The sequence below is a fragment of the Pygocentrus nattereri genome, chromosome 14 (genome assembly GCF_015220715.1).
Source record: "Pygocentrus nattereri isolate fPygNat1 chromosome 14, fPygNat1.pri, whole genome shotgun sequence".
NCBI classification, from domain to species: Eukaryota; Metazoa; Chordata; class Actinopteri; order Characiformes; family Serrasalmidae; genus Pygocentrus; species Pygocentrus nattereri.
Window position 1 is genome coordinate 34,408,649 of NC_051224.1, and position 22,711 is coordinate 34,431,359.

Here is a 22,711-nt window from a genome sequence, read left to right on the forward strand (position 1 = left end):
GGTGAAGCATGTAGACTGTTCTATTGCAGTACATTTTGTGTTAAGTTTGCTGATGACATCACAGTGGGATTTTTTGCTGTAGATAACATCATAATGTTTGTGAAAGAGTTCTGCCACATCCAATTTAGAGTGTATTTTACAGGCGACATCACAGTAAAATAATTTTCCATGACGATCATGCCTCTAAATTCTTCCACCATTCATGGCAGATCTTGTGTTGTTTTACAGATAATGTCACAATGAAATAATTTGCAATGCATGAAATTATAATGTCTGTAAACTGTTAGAAATAAAGGTACTGTTTAGGTATATTTTTCAGTCATCAAAGGTACAAATAGTGTAACTGTACCCTCACAGGTATAGCAGTAGTTTTAAGGTCCAGTTTTTCAAGCATTAAGATTTTCAGAGCTTTAAAATTAAAATAAAAAGCCTGGAGACGATATGGGGTGTGTGAAGCCAATACAACTTAGAAAATATAATTTCAGTGGATTAAGGTACAGTTCTTTTCCCTGACTGAAGGTACTGAGATGATGGTACCACCCCAGTGACAAGAGGGGTCCTGCCCAAGTGACAGTTTAGCACCTTTATTTCCAAGAGTGTAGTGAGGTTGAGAGGATTATGACAAGAGACCATATCATGGTAACAGTGGAGATGTTCAGATGTAGCACAGCACAGTCCATTTGAAAGAACAGAAATGTCAGAAGGTGAGGAGTCAAACATGGTAGTGAAGTGGCTGGATATGGACATTGAGCACCTAAGGAAGAACAGAGGCAGCACTCACATTGGAGAAGCTGAACACCCAAAAGAGATGACCCCCAGCCCACAAGTGGTTCAGCTCACTGAACTAGATGCTGGTGTAATGCATGCGTGCAAGTAAGAAACTGGAACAGGGCAATGATTTGGTCAAACATTTTCCAATATGGCCAAAGAACTACAGGGAGCTGACTTTTAAATATAGCTTTTATGCACTGTATTGTTCTGAGAACACTATGAATTGAGGTTTAGTTAAGAGGCACTTAGTGGCTGTACTTCCTGCCTTTCACCCTTTCCTCCACCTTAGATAACATCAAAATAGAGAGCAAAAAAGTACAACTAGACAAAGAGAGCTGAGAAGAAGAAGACAAAGACGAAAAGAAAGAAATGAAATAAAAGAACCAAATAAGAAATAATTACTATTGTTGTTGTTCCAGTTATCAACTATGAGCTAGAACTGCTCGTTAATAAAATACTTATAAATATTTACAAATTAATATTCAACTGAAATATTTTCTCAACCTGTAATTTTAATCACCTCTGGATCTTCATTTTCTCAATGTTCTGCTCTGCTTACAGTCCATCTTATATTTGTGCAAGTGCAATTTGCTAAACTGGACAACATTCTGGATATTTCTGAAATTGCATCCTTATATTCATATTTTTTAAAGACATTTAAATGTAGAAAGAGGGGAAAAAAGAAGATATTTTATGATACCTCCAAACAAAATATGACAAATGATTTACATACCGCTGCTGTCGGAACAAAACCTTTCCAAAACGGTAACTTCACAGGAGAAGGAAAAAACTTACTTTACTTTTAATGTAAATCAATGGAACCAGACTTTTTACTGAGTCACTTTTGGCCATTTCTTTTGGTCCATTCATCATGAAATTTACACACATTGAAAAGAGCAACAGACATTTTCACATTATGTCAAAAACTGGAAAAAGGCAAAAATGGAGATACGAGGCTTTATCCCGGCAGCAGCGATATGCATAAATGTGGAAGTCATCTAGATTGTTTTTTTCAGGGTGGATGTTAGACCCTAGGTACTCTGGCAAACGTTCTATGAAAGGATACATTTATAACTTGTGGACTGGCGCCAGCAGAACTGCCTCCAGATCAACACGGCTAAAACCAAAGAGCTGGTGGTGGCTTACCACAGGACTAAGTTCTCCCCAACCACTTCAGTGGACATCCAGGGAAGGGACATTGTCAAGACCTACAAGTACCTGGGTGTTCATCTAAACAACAAACTGGACTGGTCTGACAGCACACACACCCTGTATAAGAAAGGCCAGAGCAGACTTCACCTGCTGAGGAGGCTCCGGTCCTTTGGAATACAGTGTGGACTTCTCCACTCTTTTTATGACTCTGTGATGGCATCAGCCATCTTCTATGGCATTGTCTGCTGGGAGGTGGCATTACCGCAGCAGACAGGAAGAAACTGGACAAGCTGGTGGCGGAGAGGAGGATGTTGGCCAAGCTTGCATCCATAAAGGACAACCCCTCTCACCCACTACAGGAGGCAGTTGCAGCACTGGGCAGCTCCTTCAGTGACAGGCTTCTCCACCCCCGATGCGGAAAAGAGAGATACCACAGCTCCTTTCTCCCCACTGCTGTTCGGCTCTACAATCAGAACCTCCCCAAGCAGAGACTCAGACACTCTCCGTCATAAACACACTATGAATTCACACATCATTCTATCATAGAGTGCACTATCACGAACACACCACATAGACCTATATCGTATCCTACCTCTAATTAATGTGCAATATCTCCTGCTGATAGATTGGTACAAGTGCGATACATACGCAAGTTCTGTGCAATATCTGTAATTATTACTGTGCAATATCTACAATTTCTGTGCGATATCCAGTCATTACCTGCTCAGAAATGTGTAATATCCATACAACTGCATGTGTAAACTGTAAATTTATTTAGTTTCTTAATTCCATTTTTAATTTTTAATATTTTAGGCCACGTTAATGTACAAGTTATGTACAGGAATCATTAACTTTATCTCACTCTGTGAGCTGTGAAGACGCCTCTCTGACACTGAATTTCTCTATGAAATTAAAGTCTTCCATTAACACCTAATTACGGTGTGCTTTGGTTAATTTCCCAGCAATTTAATGTTAAAAGAATGACCAAAAAAGTAATTTTAACCTGCGTCCCACACTTTGTGCCGAACCCTGTTACCCAAACTTGTGCCCTCCACATAAAATGGAACATTTATCATAATGTCAACAAGAATGTGCGTCATTTTGTGGTTGTCTGCAGAATGACCATCAGACAGTGACCATCAGACTACTTTCTCAATTTACACACAGAAAGTTGAGCTGGCTGCAGTAAAGCTTGACCAGCCAGTGGACTCTTTCCCACAGTTAGCATGGCCGCGAAGCCATCTTGCCATCACTATGTTTGACCCCGCGACCTCGCGCAAGCGTGTGTGTGCCAGCCCTCCGCCATATTGACTGTTGTCTTTGAGGAGAGAAACAGAAACTGTTTTTACGGCGCTTGGAAAAAAAAATAAAAAGCCAAAAAAATCTCCATTTTTTATCGGAGCTGTACCGTTTTTTATCAAACCTGTCGCAAACTGAGCAGGGACAGGCAGAGGAAATACACAATAGAACTGTACAATAAAGCGCCATGGCTAGGAAGAAGAGCAAGCAGGCGGGAGCGGGGCAGAAGGAGGACCCGCAGCAGCAGCAGCAGCAGCGGAGCGCCGCGGAGAAGAAGGCCGACGGAGCTGCAGCCGGAGGCGGAGACGCGGGACTAGACCGCCCGGCGAGGACTAGCCAGGTAGCTGGCGCCACTAGCTAGCTAACGACCCTCACCCTAAGCTATATGCAGCTGCTTGGATGTGCCTACACTTTTTAAAAACGCACAAATATATTTTGTAGTGTGTTTGTCAAACTGGACATTTTAAAAACGTGACCTTTCGCAGCAAAATCGAAAAAAGCAGTGCAGTTTTTTTTCCTCCTTCATAGCTGCGCTAGGCTGAAGTTGGCTGCCTATGCGTCCTGCTTCTTGTTTGCGTTTTCCCTTTCCACCTTAAAAGGTGCAGCAGTTACGTTCTTGCGTTTCAGGTGCCACTTGTAACTGCTGTACCATTTAAGGTGGAACGAGAAGATTCGAATAAGAAGCTGATTTCGGCTTCGTCTCACAGCTATGCTAGGCTACCTAGGTTAGTTGGGTTAGCCATCCACTCTCAGTGTAGCCGGGCGGAGTACCTTGCTCGCCAGATACCCACAGTAAATAAATAAATAAACGTGTAAATAAATAAACGAGGCTCGTTACACGGCGCTGCATAGTGTCAGGTAATCTAACGGAAGCTTTTCGCTGTCTGCACGGTTCCTCTGTCCAGCCGGCCCTGCGAGGTAAGCTAACTCGCAGCTGGACGTTAACGTCCTCCGTCCTGGAGATGTAGCTTAGATCGCTGTTAAATCAGCCTGATAATGGTTTGCGTGAAGGTCTGTGAAACATTTCTGCTGTGCATTATAGAGTCCTTTGATTCTGGTGCTGACATGCTTTAGTGCTCGCCAGTGTTCATCCAGTACAGTTGTGACGGCAGCCTGTGCAGAGGAGCAAGGGCATCTGAAGAGCTGGGAAAGTTACTTCCCTGGTGAGAATGGGACATGGAACATAAACAGTTCAGTTTGTGGAAGTTCTTTTGGAGTGAACGTGAGACTGTGATCCTAGAGCTGTCTTGGAATGGGTTGTGTTCAGCTGTGCTTTTTGTTTGTTTGAATTTACTTAAATTAGACTGACACTGAAGCAGCTATTCAGCCTGAAGGTTTAGGAGGTTCATGCAAAACCATTTACTTGTCGTAGTAGTCAAATCCACTCTTGGAAAAACTATCCACTGCACAGTTGTTTCCATGCTCCAATACATCTGCTGTCACGTATGAAATGAGTATTCTGCCCATGCTAGAAACAACCAGAATCACTTATAACAGTACTTAATTTCTCGCCCACAGTCCATGCACACCTGCTGTTTGCTGTGCCATCGGGAGTTTAAGGACTGGGGAGCAGGCCTGGCCAACGGGCTCCCCAGCCATGGGTCCAAACTGGCGGAGGCTGTACCAGCTCTCTCCCAGGCACTGTTAAGGGAGGTCCCGGGCCGCAAGCTAGCGGACGCTGTGCCCTCGCTATCGCAGTCACTGCTGGGAGAAGTCCCCCTCTGGATATGCCAGAGTTGCCGGAAGAGTGTGGAGGAAGAGGAGAGGAGGACAGCGCAGGAGCAGAGTGCACCAGTGAGTAGCAAAGCGTTGATTTCAGTAGAGCCCCTGCTTCGATCTTGAAAGCTTACTGACTAAGACATGGAAAACAAAACTGGTACCAGATCATAACTTACTCTGGCTTTAGGTTTTTACTGTTCTGCTGAGTGTATTATGTACAGCTGAGAAACTCTGTTAGTTGTTGGCAATGTACATTTTTTTGGGGGAAAAGTTTGAGTCATTTAGTTATTAACAAAAGTGCTCTATTTTGATCTTATGGTCCATGTGATTGTTCTAACAGACTGCAAAACACTACAGGAAGCATTGGGTTCTATTGTGGCTTTGCTTCATGAAAGAAATTGTATGTCATACAGATATAACTAAATGACAGCACCTGTGACGGGCAAAGTAAAATTATTTTATTAGTTAGTTAATCATGGCTAGAATAACTGATTATCGTAATAGTGATAGTTGTGACTCTATTATCCTTGTCTGTATGATCATGCTTTGATGTGAAACTCTGGCAAGCGCCAGGCGGTACGTACAGTAAGAACACCGGCATAAAAGAAAGCTGATACACTTGTCCATGCTGCCATGTTTGCGATGAAACACACAAATTGGTGAAATGAGACACAAACTTATTGCTACTCTGATTAAGCATAATAATAAAAATAATTTACCACTCTGAACTCTGCGCTGAATGAGCTTGTGCATCCAGCAATTAGGCAAGCCTTGTGCATCTTTTAAACCAGGGATGTCCAGTCATGTCCACAAGAGGCCGGTGTGGCTGTACATTTTCATCCCAATCCAGCAGGAGCACACCTGATTCTACTTTTTAATCAGTTGGTAACAGCCAGTTCAGACAGTTGATCAGGGCACCTCCTGCTTTGCTGAAACAAAAACCTGCAGCCACTCCGGACCTTTGCTGATACGATTGGACACCCCTTTTTTATGCAGTGATAGAATACATGGTAGCACACAGACTGCCAATTGCGCATGCTGATACATTATGATATACCTGACGTAGACATGCACATGCTGTAAATCCTCTGATGGTTTACTTATTTATTACTATTAAATTCACATAGCAGCTCTTAGGCATGTAAACGTACTCATGTCAACAGACATACTTTATTTACAGGGCAAAAGAGTGAAGACTGGTTAGTTAGCTGTTTTGTTCCAACCTAACCCTGTCTTATTTAGATTCACTGAGAAGATGATATAGATATATATATTGCATACTCTTAATTATTATTGCTTAATAAGCTACAGCATTTACATCCTGTTCTCTTCTTCAGTGGGACGTTTGACATTATTCTGTCAATAACGAAGGGATGCGCACTGGTGTTTGAGTACTCAGTTAACCATTCAAAGTGTCCGTATTTGAATACTGAAATCGCTTTTTGGGTACTTCCATTTGATCAAAAGAAGACAGAGGAAATATGGACAATAAAAATTCAGTGATATGCCTCTTTAATGTTTTAATAGGACTGTAAAATGTTAGTTTTGCTTTTATCAGTGAGTGAGGTATGTATATTACACTCTAAAACTGAGAGCCTTAACATGAGTGTTGTGACTGAGAAGGTAGGCACAGATTTTTAGCCAACTTTCATCCAGAGTTGTGCCAGTTAGCTATAGTTTAAGCTCACATATGAAGGGGCAGCTTCCATTAGTCATCCAACATTTATTTATTTATTTTTTTGAATAATATAAAGTTTTCTAGTGTCTTGCGCTGCATCTTCACGTGAGATGATACCCAATAGAGTAAGCCTCTGGACTTTCGACCAAAGTGAACCCCCCCCCCCATTACCCGTGGTTAACTGGATATTGGTTCGTAAAGTCTTTAAAACTTCTTTTAAAACTTTTCGTTCTAGTGCACACCCTCGAATGATGTAGAGTCATCCTCTTTATAATTATTGCACTGCTTAGTCCAAGCACATGTCCTGAAATGCCCCGTTTAGTTTGAGGTGCTCCCTAAAGTCATTTTCTCCCAAAGTGATCACCATGAGTATCACTCTTAGTCACACTTGAGCCAGTTGAGCTAGTGCCAGGTATTTGAATCTTTCTCATGTTGTGATATGTGTGAAAGTGAATGCACTTAGGCCTTGAAGCACTGTATAAGTGTTGTACATCGGTTGCATATTGCACATAAATGTCAGGTTCAAAAGTCTAAGAATACTATAAATTAATTACAAAAAGACTGCTCAGGCAGTGTTCCTTTCAGTCTTTTGAGCACAGGCCTACAGAGAATAGCACATTCACTCAAGATATGTGGCTCTTTTCAGGATGTCCGTATGGCTCTATTACTAAGACAAAGCTATTAACTTTATATGAGTCTAGGATCTTGGTGAAAAGACTCTGACAGTTCAGACTAGCGTGTATACCGGCCCTGTTATTTACAGTGCAGACAGGCATGTATACTGGCCCTGTTATTTACCGTCTGGATTATAATGTTTAGTGTATCTATTTTCATCATCTTCCCACTGCTTTAAATAGACTGCAATTTTGCTTGTTAAAGCAAATGTGCAAAGGTGCTTCATTGTAATGAATGCAAATTTGCTTCCTGAGTGTTTCTTTATTGAATATAGTCTGGTAGGTGATGGTATGGGTTCTTTTGCCTTTGGCTGCACTCCATCCCTGAGCGGACTGTGATGGGATTGACCATATTGCCAGTATAAGTACACATTTGCAGCTAATCTTAAGAGCTTCTGAGGGTGGGACAAGAAGTCAAGACTGTGATTCAAACAGGAATTGCCTCAGTGTTTTCCCACACACGCTCTTCACACTTGCAGCGTATTTCAGTTTGTGTTGTACTGTGCAGTCAGTGCTGATGACACTTTTGTACTAACAAACCACAGCAGATGGTTTGGTGAAATTGCTTTGAAAACAATTTGTGATATTCATCCAGTGTGAAAATGTACCTGTCAGTCAAACAGGGAACCCAGATAAATGGTTCTGGGTTTGAAATTTGGCCTTTTTGGGGGGCGTAGGGTCTTGGTGGGTGTGGCAGAGCGTCTGACTATTCTTCTTTTGTCTGTTTGGTAACTGATTTTGGAGAAATATCCCCAAAAGAGCTCATGCACAAGATCTTCTGCCGCAGGTTTTTGTGCATCAGGAGAGGAAAATCATGCCATAGGTAAACCTGATGTAGTGCCAGCTTTTTCCCCCGCTTGTACCAAGCTTGATAACGGATATGCCTCTCACTAGGTGGACAAGGGCAAACAATGGCCATAGCTCGCTTCCTGAACCTGCACTGATTATTTACCCACAAAACCATTCAGTGAAAAAGACTGAACATCCGTTTGGCCTTTCCAGTCCTTATGTCTGCAAGGTAACAGTAGAGTAGGGTCTGACAGGTTCAGTCTGGTTTTGCTTTGATTGTGCTGCCATTCAAATGTGTGAAGAAGAAAAAAAAAACTCCTGTTAACTTTGTTAGCTCTGCTATGTTTCTCAGTACAATAACCTTCTGTAGAACCTATGCTTTCTTTATCAGTTTTAATTTCTTACACAGCTAGGGGGTCCCTGTTTCTCCTTTATGCAAAGGTGCAAATGTAGTCCTAAACTTGTACAATCAGAAAATGTCGTTTTAGTCATTCAGTGCTACAAGATAATGGCACAGTTTCTGTCCGATTCACCCTTTTCGTCTGTTATTTGATGGGGTCTCTTGTTATTTTGAAGAGCCCATATCATGGAAAACAGATATACATATATAGTTTTCAATTAAGAGTTTGATGTACTATGTAAACACTGTTAAAGTTTCAAACTGTACCATTTATTTTCCAATCCATATATGAAAACTGAGGTGCAAAAACAGACTGTACTGTATTTATTGTTTGTGATGTGTACATATGCCTATTCAGCCTACAGCAGTTTAGCTCCACCCATTCACACTGAAATTAGCAGTGTTTCAGCTCTCACTCCTTTTTTTGAGTGAGGTACAATACAAGGAATACAGTCAGAACTGAGGGCATTTGCATAAATCTAAGTCTTATAAAGGGCGAAGATTCATGTGAAAAGAAATTATGACTATTTATGGTACATAAAATCACACAAACGTCAGAAATTAATCCTGGGGTTGGGAGGTGGGGGATAAAGTAGAACAAAATTGCAGGATATGGAGTCAATCACTGTGTTTCCACTGCTAGCTTCCACTGAGGACTGTGACCTAAAGAAACCTCTTTGCTGTATATTTGTCAGTTTTGACTAATTGCGCAGTTGAAAGTTTTTTGTTCCTTAACTCAAATAAAAAAAGTTCTTTAAAACAGGTCCTGCATTAAGAAAAGTTATTTTAGGCAGACAATTATTCTGTAGCAGTCCTGCGTTTTTAGGTGTTTACGTATGTGTGTATTTTGCAGGTGCCGTTGTCCCACTCTTCGTCATGTAAGTCGCAGAACTGTGGGAATGGTTACCCAGAGCAGAGCTCTGTAGACTGGGACCCCAGCTCCTTCCTGTCGGCCCGAAAGCTGTCAGGCCTCTGGAACTCTGCTCACTCGAACACGGGAGCTCACTGCACCCATGGTGCTGGTACTCATTCTCAGCAAGGTTTGACCATGCTTCTCTCTCTCTCTCTCTCTCTCTCTCTCTCTCTCTCTCTCTCTCTCTCTCTCTCTCTCTCTCTTTTTTCTTCTTTTTTTTTCTTTTTATTTCTTTGTCTGTCTTTCTCATCAAATGTCTTTGTCTAGCTGTGTGTGTGTCTCTCTTTTTGTCTGTCTTTGTACTGTGATAAGATGAGCTGAGGTCATGCAAAGACCTTATTTTAAGACTTTGACTATTGCTTTTTTCATTTATTACGTTTTTTTGAAAACAGTTCTGAAATCTGATTGTCTGAGCCTTGTTCAAAGTCTGTTGCCCCATATACACACATGACTGCACACACCAACAGTGTTTTATTTTTATAAAAAACATTATTCAATGAATAGAGCAATCTTTGACCGTTATATTTCTTGCCAACCATAGCTTACTTTTAACAAACTACATTACTTGGCAGAAGAGTTACTGAAACAATTTTTAATTATACTTATGTAGCGCCTGATGCCTGGTACAGTCACTATAATACACAACCTCTCATGACTTAATACTTCATTCTGGCATTGTCACAAAGCAGCTTTACAGAAAAATCTGGGTCCAGGCCCCCCTGAGCAAGCTAATGGCAACAGTGGCAAGGAAAACTCATTGAGAGCAAGTTGAAGAAACCTTGAGAGGAGTCTAGAATCAGAAGGGGAACCAATTCTCCTCTGGTTGACACTGGATAGCAAAACAGTAAGAGCAATATGAACAGAGAATAAGGATTTACCACAGATATTTAAAAAAAGAAAGAAAGAAAAAGGGGCAAAACTGATGAAGCAACGGCTATGATTAAATAGTTCTAATCTGTGCATGCAGCAGTGTCAGTGCATGGTAGAAGTTTCATTACAACTGAATGTTAATTGTTCTTTTTGTGGTTGCAGCAGGCGGGACGGCGGGACCAACCTGTCATGAGAAAAGATCCTCTCACGAGGCATCTGGGACCAAAATATGTCCCTACAGTCACCCAGCTTCCCCCAGTCTCAGTGCCACGTCCCCTGTTACTCCACTGTCTACCTCCGCCGAGCTTTGCAAGACCACCCCCAAGCACTTCAAAACCATGTGCAGGCGACCAACTCCTCCAGGTAGGACATGGAGTCAGGACATTGATACTACATTAATGTGTTAATTGTTGGTGTAGTTTAATGGATGATTTTAGACGTGACCGTTTGGCTTAGAACTGATGATTCTGAGATTGATCTTGGCAAGATATTGTACGCTGGAATTCACAGCCATGAGCTTAATATGTCCATCTTTGGGCTTCTTGTAACTTTATTTTTATGAATGAAATTGCTAATTAATTTCTAATGACAGGGTTTCCATTGATCCGTTTTATAAAATAGATTCTTAAAATACACTCCCTGGCCACTTTATTAGGTACTTTATTTGCTAGTAAAAGGTTGGACCCCTTTTTGCCTTCGGAACTGCCTTAATTCTTCATGGCATGCTTTCAACAAGGTGTTGGAAACATTGCTCAGAGATTTTGGTCCATATTGACATGATAGCATCATGCAGTTGCTGCAGATTTGTCGGCTGCACACCTATGATGCGAATCTCCCGTTCAACCACATCCCAAAGGTGCTCTATTGGATCTGCTGACTGTGGAGGCCAAACCCTAGAGATGGTTGTGCGTGAAAATCCCAGTAGATCAGCAGTTTCTGAAATACTCAGACCAGCCCGTCTGGCGCCAACAACCACGCCACGTTCAAAGTCACTTAAATCACCTTTCTTCCCCATTCTGACGCTCGGTCTGCACTTCAGCAAGTTGTCCACCTCTACATGCCTAAATGCTTTGAGTTGAGGCCATGTGATTGGCTGATTAGCTGTTTGTGTTAACAAGCAATTGAACGGTGTACCTAATAAAGTGGCTGGTGAGTGTGGATATTGAAAATGTAAGGTCATAAAATGTCTAATGTTTTTAAACTATTAAAGTTCTGAAATTTAGAGACATCTGGCTGTGGCTTGTTTTGATGGATCAAGCTTTAGCCAAGATATGTTTGATCCAGTAGAAGTCCTTCGCTTCATTTTTTGAACCATTTTATTTTGCGGTCATTGCAGTGCCAGAAACTCTAGGATTTGTTTTTCTGTAGCGGTGTCAGGCCCACACTACAACACCCTGAGAACATAATCACCTGTTGCAGATATGCAACAGGCACCATAATTCTGAACAATAACACAATGTGGGGCAAAAAAACTTTCAATATATTTACCTTCTCCTTCTACCTTCTTGGCCATCACCAAAAACTGAGGGTGCTCTGAGTTTGGCAAATTATAGAAGGTAATTCTATTATTACTTAGCAGACTATGGCGTGGCAGATTCGTACTGGATTAAACATTAGCTTAAACTGGAGCTCTTTACAGGGCTCTGGCATAGACGTAGTAAAACCAGGTGTCAGCACTTCCTTTATATGTGGTTTCAAATTAAAAGCCCTCTGCAAAGTTGAGACACATATTTGGTAATGTTACTAAGTGAGCAAATATTTCTTTTAGGTAAAACAGTGAAACCACTCTTTACAGACAGCTTATTTCAACTCAGGTTTTCTGTTTCTGTTCCTGTTTGGATTTGATGCTTGTTCAGAAGTCAAAAATGTAAAAACCTTATTGGAATTTTATGGCCTGAAATGTTTTGAATACGCTGAAATGATGACTTGTTGCAATGCTAAATGAATTGTGGCCGTGCCAATATAGTCACGCCTCCAACATTGTGAACAGGGAACTCTGTCAGCTGTAGGAATATAGGTTTATAGGTTTTCAAATAAAACAAATCTACATCTTTAGAGGTGTACTGCAAATTAGAGGTTGGCAATAAGGCAAAAAATATATCACCATGAAACTCTGCAAAGTGTAATTGCGTTTTTGTGATATTTCATGATATCAAGAACTAGCGGTGACAATTTTGTAGCAGAAACACTGATAAACGGGCACTGAGACATGTTTTCAGGTAACAAAGTGATCTGATTGTCCACAGCGTTTTATAGAGGAAGCTAAAAATATGTAATGTGCAGCTCTAGTGTTTCCACTGCATTTAAACAAGCCTACTTTCATGTAAACACCACGATGTTAAATGTGAGCATGCGGCACAGAACTCTTCCACCACTTACCATGAGCAATATGTTGGCAAAACATGTACTAAATACAGTCCTGTTGTGTTTTTCTCTCTTTTTTAAAGTCATTTTCTTATGCGCCGTTTCTGGTTTCAAACTGACATTAGCAGATTTTCCACATTAAAATGTGAGAGAAAGGAGCAGCTCATTTTGGAGCAGTGTGGAGACAAAGCCTATTCACCACCCTACAAAATGGTTATTTCACATAAAATAAAACTAAAACTTTCAGTTCCTAATCTGTACTGTGCAAAAATAAAAAAAATAAGGGATTTCAGTGTAGAATATTACAGGAACTGGCAGATGAATCATCAGATCAGTCAGTCCATCAAAACAAATACATTACAATCACTATAAAGTCATCATTTTGAAAAACGTAGGCTGAAATGCAAAACGTATCAGTCCGGAGTGTCACATTGTGTACACACTAAACTCACTAAATCTACTGTAGTATTACCTGGCAGAGTATCGTAATCTTATCTAAATTTTGCAGCTGTGTTGTCTATGAAAACACACACAGCAGATTGGACTTGGTATTGGCTGATGCACATATCCATCGACAGTGGTCCTGTTGTCTGAGCTAGCCACTGATGAAAAACTAGAAGCCAGCAGAACTGAAAGTCAAACACACTTGAAAAGACAGTATAAAGTGTTTTTTTTTTTTTTTTTTTTTTTTTTTTTTTTTTTTTAACTAGTCTGTTTAGATAAAATAGGTAATTAATACATTCCATATTTGAGAAGGGATGTTACTAAGAACAAACTAAAAGAACGAATGTTTCTTAGATACTGGGCTTAAACTTAATTGTAATAAAATGGTAACGAATCCAGAATTACACTCCTGAAAAGCTGCATACATGACATTCCCCTTCTGTCCTCCAGGTGAGGCGTTCCACCCGAGTGAGCACCACCAGTCTGCAGACCTATCAGTGCCGCCCAACAGCCCTACGGGCCTCTCTTCCCAGAACTCCACTCTGCTGCCTGCCACCAAGCCCACCTCTAGTCAACATGTCCACGTCAACACGTCTGCACACGCTCCATTTTCCCCACTGGCACCAAACCTGGCTGCTGGCGCCAAGCACTCGGGTGGGCCGGACAGCCCAGCCACCCTGCATAAGTCCAGCACTTGCAAAAATGCTCACATTCCGCCCACCGGTGCCCAGCATGGGAAAGTGGGCTCCTCGCTGCTGGGCTGCAGCCACCCCTGCAACGGGCACAACAACAATGGCAGCAGTGGCACTGTACCATCATCCAATGCAGCTCATCTAACGTCCACTGCTTGCAGGTAGGTGGGAAGTCCATGGTCACAATTTGGTACAACACCATTGGTAGGTGGGAAGTCCATGGTCACAATTTGGTACAACACCATTGGTAGGTGGGAAGTCCATGGTCACAATTTGGTACAACACCATTGGTAGGTGGGAAGTCCATGGTCACAATTTGGTACAACACCATTGGTAGGTGGGAAGTCCATGGTCACAATTTGGTACAACACCATTGGTCTCCTTGGTGAAGTTTTATTCATTGTCTTAATTCACAGTAAGACGGGATGCCATTTGAGCAGGTTGAGAAAAGTTGTGGCATTTACGGAAATATTTGGGTGACTCTTGACTTCTAGTGTTTGTCAGCAGTGTTAGCTTTTTAGCTCAGCAATAAAACTGAAGAAGCTAAATCTGTTCACCAAATATGGTTCATTGCCTATATCTAGGATAATTAAAAATATTGTCAATTCAATTTTCCAGTCATCAGTTTAAGATTTTATTTGTTGATGTATTTGAAGCATTTGCCCAGCAAGTTTTTTTTACTCTTTTTACGAGCAGTTGATATTACTAAGGAATATGTGTGTGCTTGTATCTGTTTAGGGACCAAGCGTGTAAAGGGCACAAGCTGGTGAACGGTTCATCATGTCAGCAAGCGGTGTGTGAGCCAGAAGAAGGGGAGGATGAAGACAGCAGCTCAGAGCGCAGCTCCTGTGCCTCCTCATCCACCAATCAGCGTGACGGAAAATATTGTGACTGCTGCTACTGCGAGTTCTTTGGCCATAATGCGGTAATTCAGCTGGGCTTAAACAGACTCTGGTGCCATTATGTACTTCTGGGTTCTCCAGCGTCAGATACTGCACAGTTCAGTTTCACTGCTTCTGTAACTGATGCTGCTAATGCAGGGCTGAACTTTACTTATGTGAAATCGAAAGCCTTCCAGCGGTGGTAGACACAGACAGTTGAGGTTTTTCCAGCACATGCTGTAGTTTTGTGATGCTTGTGTCTCTTAAATTAATTAAGGTCTAGAGTCTCTATCACAGTGTTAGAATTCGAAATTGGGCATTTTGAATATTTAATTTTGAGGACTATTTAGTTCAGCTCAAATTGAACCTGCAGCGCATCCCTGTAGCTTAAGGAAATGTGACAAAGGGAACTTAAACTTGCAAACCTGTTTGTTCTCCAATTGCTGAATTATTAACTACACAATGCAATAAATTCTGAAGCTTATGAAACACAATTGAGACATCAGTCTAGGTCTGTGTTTTATGCTTGACTTAGCTCTGGAAGTGTTAGTAGAAGGAGATGTAATATTAATATTGCTCTGAACACGGTTTTAAATACTTAGTCTCATTAATTGTAATTAGTGACTATCCAAATATGCCTGGTTTATTTAGATTTCCTTTAGATCCTGGTTGTGTTTGTATTTTAGTTTAAAGAATGTCAGTGGTCTCTCAAACACACCCAACTACCAGCATCAGTATGTTTATCTGTGAGGAGTGCTTTTGTCTTGTTTTGCTGCCCACTGAAAGTTTGCTGTCCTTCACATATGCATTGTGTCTGGAATGGGGTGCCACAAGGTCATGTGACCACAGCTTAGACTTCTTTTCCTGTAAGAAACTGCAAACCCAAACGGAAACCACCTGTGCTGGTTGTTTATTATCTGGATGTGCTCATATTTGTTCGTGTGTGCAGGCGAGTGTGTGTATATGGGTGTATCTGCGAGTGTGTATATGGGTGTATATGTCTTTCTGGAGAAGGAGTGTACCCTGCAGGATTAGTGGCGATGGCATGCATTGAGCTATGTAGTGGCCTTTATGTGGCCCCTCTCCTGTTTAATGATGCTGTGACCCTTTCAGGCTATGTAGTTTCTGGAGGAGTTTTGCTTCATAAGGAATCCTGTCATAAGTCCAAAAACTTAGTCACGCCTCCAACATTGGGAACAAGGAACTCTGGCAACTGTAGGAATCTAGGTTTATAGGTTTTCCAATAAAACAGATCAACAACAAGGTGGGCAATATGGCAAAAATAGATCACCATGAAACTTAGACATTTTCTCAATGCACAACATCTATCACAGTAAATATCACAAGAAAAAACAATCAATAATGTCACATTTTCTTTTTAAATATTTTCAAAAACTTGAATACATTGATTTGTGTTCAATATTAATGTACTTTGTTGCTCTAAATACAATTAAACAGGACTAATTATGCTTTCCTTGTGATGAGACATGTAGTTGGACAGTGTTCTTTAAGTAGTCTCATAATGTGTGGCTTTATGTATCACAAAAACCATATTGCCCAACCCTATCGTAAACTGTCATGACTTTTGTTCCAAACATTTATTATTAAGCATTAATATTATTAAGCAAGACAGCGTGACTGGTCCCCTTTAGGGAAAAACACAAAAATAATTGTGTTAATAATAAATTAAAAGATTAGCTCAGGGTTAGAGTTATGCATGAAGCTTATGTTAACTGGCCACCACTAGCTTGCATTTTCTAGTTGGCTAGTTGAAGAGAAATATTCCATTCTCAAGTGACTTTACTGACAGTCCGTATTGCCCCCTTTCTTCTGTCCCTCAGCCACCTGCAGCCCCCACCAGTCGGAATTATGCAGAGATCCGAGAGAAGCTTCGGTCCCGGCTGACTCGCCGTAAAGAAGAGTTGCCTCAGAGGCAGGACCTGGACCCAGCCACACCCAGCGCGATCGACCACCGCGACGTGGACGAGCTACTAGACTTTATCAATAGCACCGAACCCAAGCCAGTCAACAGCGCCAAGGCAGCCAAACGTGCACGGCACAAACAGAAGAAGAAGGTACTAGCTTTCATTGATCCAGTTATTCCATAATTTAAATGTCTCCATGCTGTGATGCATCTAAGTAGGCAAGAGATGAACAAATAATATGAATCATAGAGACTGGCAATAACCGCTATAGTCAGATTGTCACAAAACAATATATAAAAGAATAAATAGTGTAGTTATCTACCAACTAAAATTAAGTTCAGTGGCATGCAAAAGTTTGTACACCTTTTTTTCCCTGTAAAGTTATCATTTTTGGAGATGCAAGGCTTCTGACAACAGCAGTATGTAAGCTTTATTCTCATGCTGACCTTGTGGACCTCACTGATAATGACTCCAGGTTGCAAAGTTAAAATGGTTTAACACAATAACTGTTGATTGTTTTGTTACTAGCTAATGTTTCTCCTTGTGTCCTTCAGGAGAGGGAGCGTGCCCTCCAGGGTGCAGTGGAGACATCCTGCACTGAGCAGCGATCCTCTTCTCCCCAAGAGCCAGCAGAGGAAGAGTCTGCCCCGGATGGTGAAGCAGGTCGTCTGCTGGAATGGCCTCAGCTGGAGCTGGAGCGCGTCAACAGCTTTCTCACCTCCCGCCTAGAAGAGATCAAGAACACCATTAAAGACTCCATAAGGGCCTCCTTTAGCATGTACGATCTTAACTTGGATGTCAACGACTTCCCTAAGAAAGCTGCCACGCTGGAGGGCAACCACCTGCTGTCTCACCTCAATGGCTCGTCCGACCTGCAGCAGATTGACCTGGACTTAGCCCCACTTTCGCTGAAGAACTTCAAGAGAGAGCTGGATACGCTACACAGTTGTATGGACAGCGCCAATAGCAGCATCAACAGCAACACCACCTCTTTCAGTGCAGCCACGGCCAAAGATGTCCAGCGGCTGCACACCACTCCCAGCCTCTCCAAGCTCATCAGGGTCCGCTCCCCGGAAAGAGGCTCCCCACCCGGCTCTGAGGACACCACGCCCAACACAGCCCCCATGCCCAAACCCAAAGACGAGGCCCCAGACTCCAAGAACGCCACAGGGGCCGGAGCCAAGACGAAGAAGGGCAAAAAACAGCAGCATAGGCAGCAGCAACAAGACCAGGTCTCACAGGACCAGCTTGCTGTCTCCAAGTCTGCCAAAGCAACACCTGGAAACCAAGAGAAAACTCAAGAGGGCAGAGCAACTGAGGCAGAGAAGGGCCCCAGAGGAGGTTCGAAAGCGAGCCAGCAGAGTCAGCAGCATGGGGAGACTCCAAAAACAGGGAATAAAAAGACAGAGGAAGGCAAGTCCTCCAAACTTACTTCCAATGGAACTGTGAATGGGAACCATCATTCAGGTTCTAACTCGCACAAAGGAAAGAATGACACTGACATGAGAGGAAACAGATTGGAGCACGAGGCAGATGCCAAAACCAACTCCAACACTCCAGCAAACTCGAACTCCCAGCAGCAACAGTCAAAAGGAAAGAATAAGAAGAACAAGAGCAAGATGGACAACTCCAGTATTGCAATTGGTAATGTAACTTTTTTCAGTATACTCTCAATCGTCTTTCACAGTAGAGGCCTGATTATTAATTCCCGGCCAGTCACTTCTGCCTACGCCTGCAACATCTAGTGTGATTTTTGCCCACTCCCGGTGGCTCCCCGCACCTGCCAACTTTGGGCTATGCTTATGGTCCTTGTCAGCTCCCACCTGTGTTTGCTGTCAGCTGCTCCACTGATGTAGGACATGGCAGAGCAGCTTCTAAGACCCATCACTTTTTCACACCCAGTACTGAAGTTAAATGTTTAAGTGTTGCAAAGTAAAAGTAAATATTTTGTGTATTTTAGGCTTATTAAAGCCATGTGAATGAATTGAAACTAACATTTTGAACCTCTTACCGATGTAATCTTATGGTTGTCAGTTATTTTGATTTTTAAAATTTTTTTTTTAATTCTTTTAATCCTTTGCCCATTGTGTGTTCATGTATTGTGCCACGTGACTCTGCCACGTCCGCTCTGCCACATGGAAGCTAAGGCTGTGTTCACACAGCAGGTAAAAGTGGCCTAAATCAGATTCTCTCACCAAATCTGATATTTTTGTTTGGTTGTTCACAATATCCTTTAAATGTGATCTGTATGTGATATGTGTCTGAACAGATCAGCTCCTAAAGTGACCTGCATGTGTAAAAGAATAACGTGTCACGTTGCTTCATAAACAGTCATGACTGTGAACGAACACCAGTCGCTCCTGCAGCCTCCAGTTTAATATTCGTTCGCATTACAGCAGCAATCATGAAGCATTACTGACTGACAGCTTGGCACATCACCCAGAATGTGTTTGAGATGGCCTTAAAAAGGGTTTGGTAACTTCTTTGGTCCATATCCTTGGATTCTTTAAATTCCTCAATCTCCTACTGCTGTGTTCAGCCATTTCTTTCAAGGGTTTTTTGGATAAATCTCTTGTAATTTTTGTACAGAAATATCACCATAAATGTTTGAGGTCTCTCCAGTGCGAAATTATGATGTCGTTGGATTGACGTAAAAGTCACGGGAACTCCTATCTGGCTGAAATGATTTACATTGACATGCAGACCATATTTACAGTACAGACCTTGTCAGTGAACGATGAGGGCAAAAAAAACAAACTAATCATTCATTAATTGTAATCAAGGTAAAATATTCAATTAACTGTAATATTGATTTAAGGTCCCATCACCCAGCACTACTACACAGTGAATGTCGGGTCAAAAAAATAAGTTTAAAAGCGAAGCAATTTGGCTTCACTATTAACAGTTTTTATTTGTGTCAGCATCACATTATTAGCTAAACACTCAATAAAACATCAAGTCAGCTGAAATGAAATTAAAGCCAAAGCAGAGACTGAGGGCAAGGGACAGGTAAAAAAAAAGTTGTTGTAGAAAAAACATTTTTGAATTTATTTATTGTTCTGTAGATTTGTGTGTTTTGCTACTTGTGATTACTATTGTTTTTCTCTGCTGCGCACTTGCAGCTCATTTAGCCAGCCATAATACCCGCTCGCACAAGCCCGCAACCTGTTGGCTGTTTACGCGCAATGACCATGGTGCTTCAAAACTAATCCTGCCCGCAAATTATTTACCAGATCGCGTGGGACCCACAGGTGAACCTGCCTCATCCAGACCTCTATTTCACAGATGCTGGTGGAGCTTTGTTCAATGCAGGGCATTCTTAACCAGCACCAGTAGCGTACTTAAAAATAGTGATGCACCAAAATGAAAATTGTGGATTGAAACTGAAATTCAGGGCACGCCCAGCCACAGCTACTGCTAGCACTGCTGATATTATTAGCCCATACATAATGGACAGTTTACACACAGAGGGGAAATGGCGTTATTTAATCATGAATAAAACATGGTAGGTTAGTGTAGAGGTTAACACCTCTGCCTTCTACACTGTAGACTGGGGTTCAATCCCCACCTGGGCAAACACCCTACACTATACCAATAAGAGTCCTTGGGCAAGACTCCTAACACTGCCTTGGCCTACCTGTGTAAAATGATCCAATTGTAAGTTGCTCTGGATAAGAGCGTCAGCCAAATGCTGTAAATGTCAATGAATAAGATAATTAAAGATTTTCATTGAATGCTGAAAAGCATGTAAGGCGAAGATGAGTGTAAAAAGCAAGTTCACTGTATTTTCCTGTTGATCTGCTGCTCTTTGAATGCATCTGTGCTGACTGGCACAGGAGAGTAAAAAGAACTAACCCTTTTTTTAAGTCAGTTCTACTTATTGTCAGTACTATTCTGATTAGTGTTAGATTTTGACACTTCACCGTAGACCTATTTTAAGCTTTTTTTGTGTGTAATTGTCTTTTTTTTCCCCCTCAAGCCAAAAACTACGGAGCTCTTAAGGGGCCGTGGTTTAAAAAAAACCAAACTTCCCTCATGAATGTTTTGGGTTCACTTTAAAAAAAATGCATTCCCTCACAAATGTTTTGGAATACGATGCAAATGGTTTGCATTCGCTTGCAAAAGCTGTGCTTTGCTTAAGCTCAGACATGGAGCAGCTCATTGAATTTTACGCTGATCTTGGATTGAAATCTAAAGACAGAGTCGCTTCTCAAAATCAAACATGATTGTTATAATGAGCACAAACTGAAACCAAGATAGAGGGTCCTCATGCAGAAAATGCTACATTTATAGAGACTTCTCCTTTTTTCTCCTTATAGGAGAAAAATAGCTGAATAAACTCTGTACCGACTGGCGAAACTGGGAAAACAGCTTTTAATGTTAGCTATGCAAAAAACAAAGCTCTAATGTAGGATTCCTGGTCCTCCGTTTGCTTGCTGTCTGACAAGCATATATTTTGCAAGGGAATGAAAGACATTTGCGAGGGAACGTGATGTCAAGGTTTTTTTTTTTTTGTTTTGGTTTTGTTTTTTCTTCGTGGCTCCGTAGAAAACTGTGCATTTCAGTGCCTGAAATTTTGGTGCATTCCTGCTTTAAAAAAAAAAGTGACTAGGAGAGCCCAAGTACTGCAGAATTTTCTGTCCTCTAGCATATTCAAATGAATAACTGTCAAGTCCAATCAGGTGTGCTAGAGCAGGAAAAACACTGGTCAGCACTGCAGCCCTCCAGCATATGGGTTTAAGAACTTCAGCTCTAGCTGAACCTGGATTTGCTCAGCAGTTGAAGAATATATTGATCTTCTTTTTGCTTTTAATAATATTTGAACAGTGTCTAAATAGTGTTTTCTTTTCGTCAGTAGATGACGTGTTCCTTCCCCAAGACCTGGATCCGACGGAAATGGATGAGATCGATCGCGAGGTCGAATACTTCAAGAGGTGAAACCCTGTCAATATGAGACCATATAACTACAATGAATTATTAATCGCAGTTTCTATTGATGTTCTTTCGCTGAGACTTTGCTCACCTTTTTCTCCAGGTTTTGCCTCGATTCAGCTAAACAAACTCGACAGAAGGTGGCTGTGAACTGGTCCAACTTCAGCCTGAAAAAGACGCCCTCAGACGCAGCTCAGTAACACATGAACGATGGTTAAAAGATGCCCCCAACTTTCTGACAAGACTGCTCAACACACGTGTGACTCACTGTATTGAACACCTGATTGGCCTATGGCCACTTTACTCAACACTTGATTGGCTGGACGTCACCCTGCTGTCTATGCCCTCTTTATCACTAAAGCCACGGGACCTCTGTCTACATAATCATCCATCAAAGCGTGTTTTTTTTTTTTTTTTTTTTTTTTTTTTTTTCCCCTTTTCAGTCGTACCTGATGGTAGAGTGGGGTCACGTGCAAGCCTGCCTTCAGCCCCATCTGTCTCTGTTGCATTGGAGTGATGTACCAAAATGTGATTTGGTTACTACTCCTGCATTTCTTTACTTCATTTGTAGTATGTAAACAGTTATTTTACAATAAAATATTTTAAATCAGAATGACAGCACGCTTCGACCCATCATACCGTTGTTTTTTTTTTTGTTTGTTTGTTTGTTTGTTTGTTTTTTCCCTTAAACAGTTATGTTTCCGAAAGGTACTTTTCACCGGCTCATGGGCGCTTTCAGAGGATACAGTTCACTCTTCAAAAATGCAAATGAAATGTTTTGGGTTTGTTTTTTTTTTAACAAAGTAAATATCTGAATCACATTTTTTATCACAGTACCTGAGAAAAAAAATAATGTTGCTCTATTTAAATTGTGCAGTCTTTTAGCTGTCGAGAAACAAATTGAACTGGTCCAAATTTGAATTTATTGAGCTTTTTATGTTTTACATAACGAGCATAATGAATACAGATACATGGACAGGACCTGATCCTCAATCAGTGGCTACTCCTGAGGCACGTGATAAATGTGGGCCTTGCTCCGTTTCAATTATACCACGTGAGTTGGAAAGGTTGCGGTACATGCAAACTAAGGAATTCCATGCTTTTTATGCGAGTTAACTTGGACATTTGCCAAAACCAGCTAAAACAACAAAAAAGAGAACACTAATGTATATTCCAATTTATAGAACATGTATCTCATATTTGTAACA

General features: G+C 41.4%; 1 protein-coding gene across 4 annotated transcripts; it reads left to right on the forward strand.

Moving 5' to 3' along the window:
- The first annotated feature begins 3,256 nt into the window (after positions 1–3,256).
- Positions 3,257–22,116, forward strand: fam193b (family with sequence similarity 193 member B). 4 transcript variants are annotated; one of them, XM_037544484.1, is made up of 10 exons: positions 3,257–3,562; positions 4,741–5,016; positions 9,336–9,522; positions 10,428–10,628; positions 13,524–13,926; positions 14,504–14,690; positions 16,488–16,721; positions 17,126–18,215; positions 21,427–21,505; positions 21,607–22,116. In XM_037544484.1, exons 1-10 carry the CDS (start codon positions 3,410–3,412, stop codon positions 21,701–21,703), a joined length of 2,907 nt encoding a protein of 968 aa, XP_037400381.1. In that variant the 5' UTR covers positions 3,257–3,409; the 3' UTR covers positions 21,704–22,116. The 4 variants fall into 4 exon arrangements, with proteins under 4 accessions (XP_037400381.1, XP_037400382.1, XP_037400383.1 ...); XM_037544485.1 differs by having other exon boundaries at positions 21,430–21,505; XM_037544486.1 differs by having other exon boundaries at positions 10,431–10,628.
- Positions 22,117–22,711: the final 595 nt, after the last annotated feature.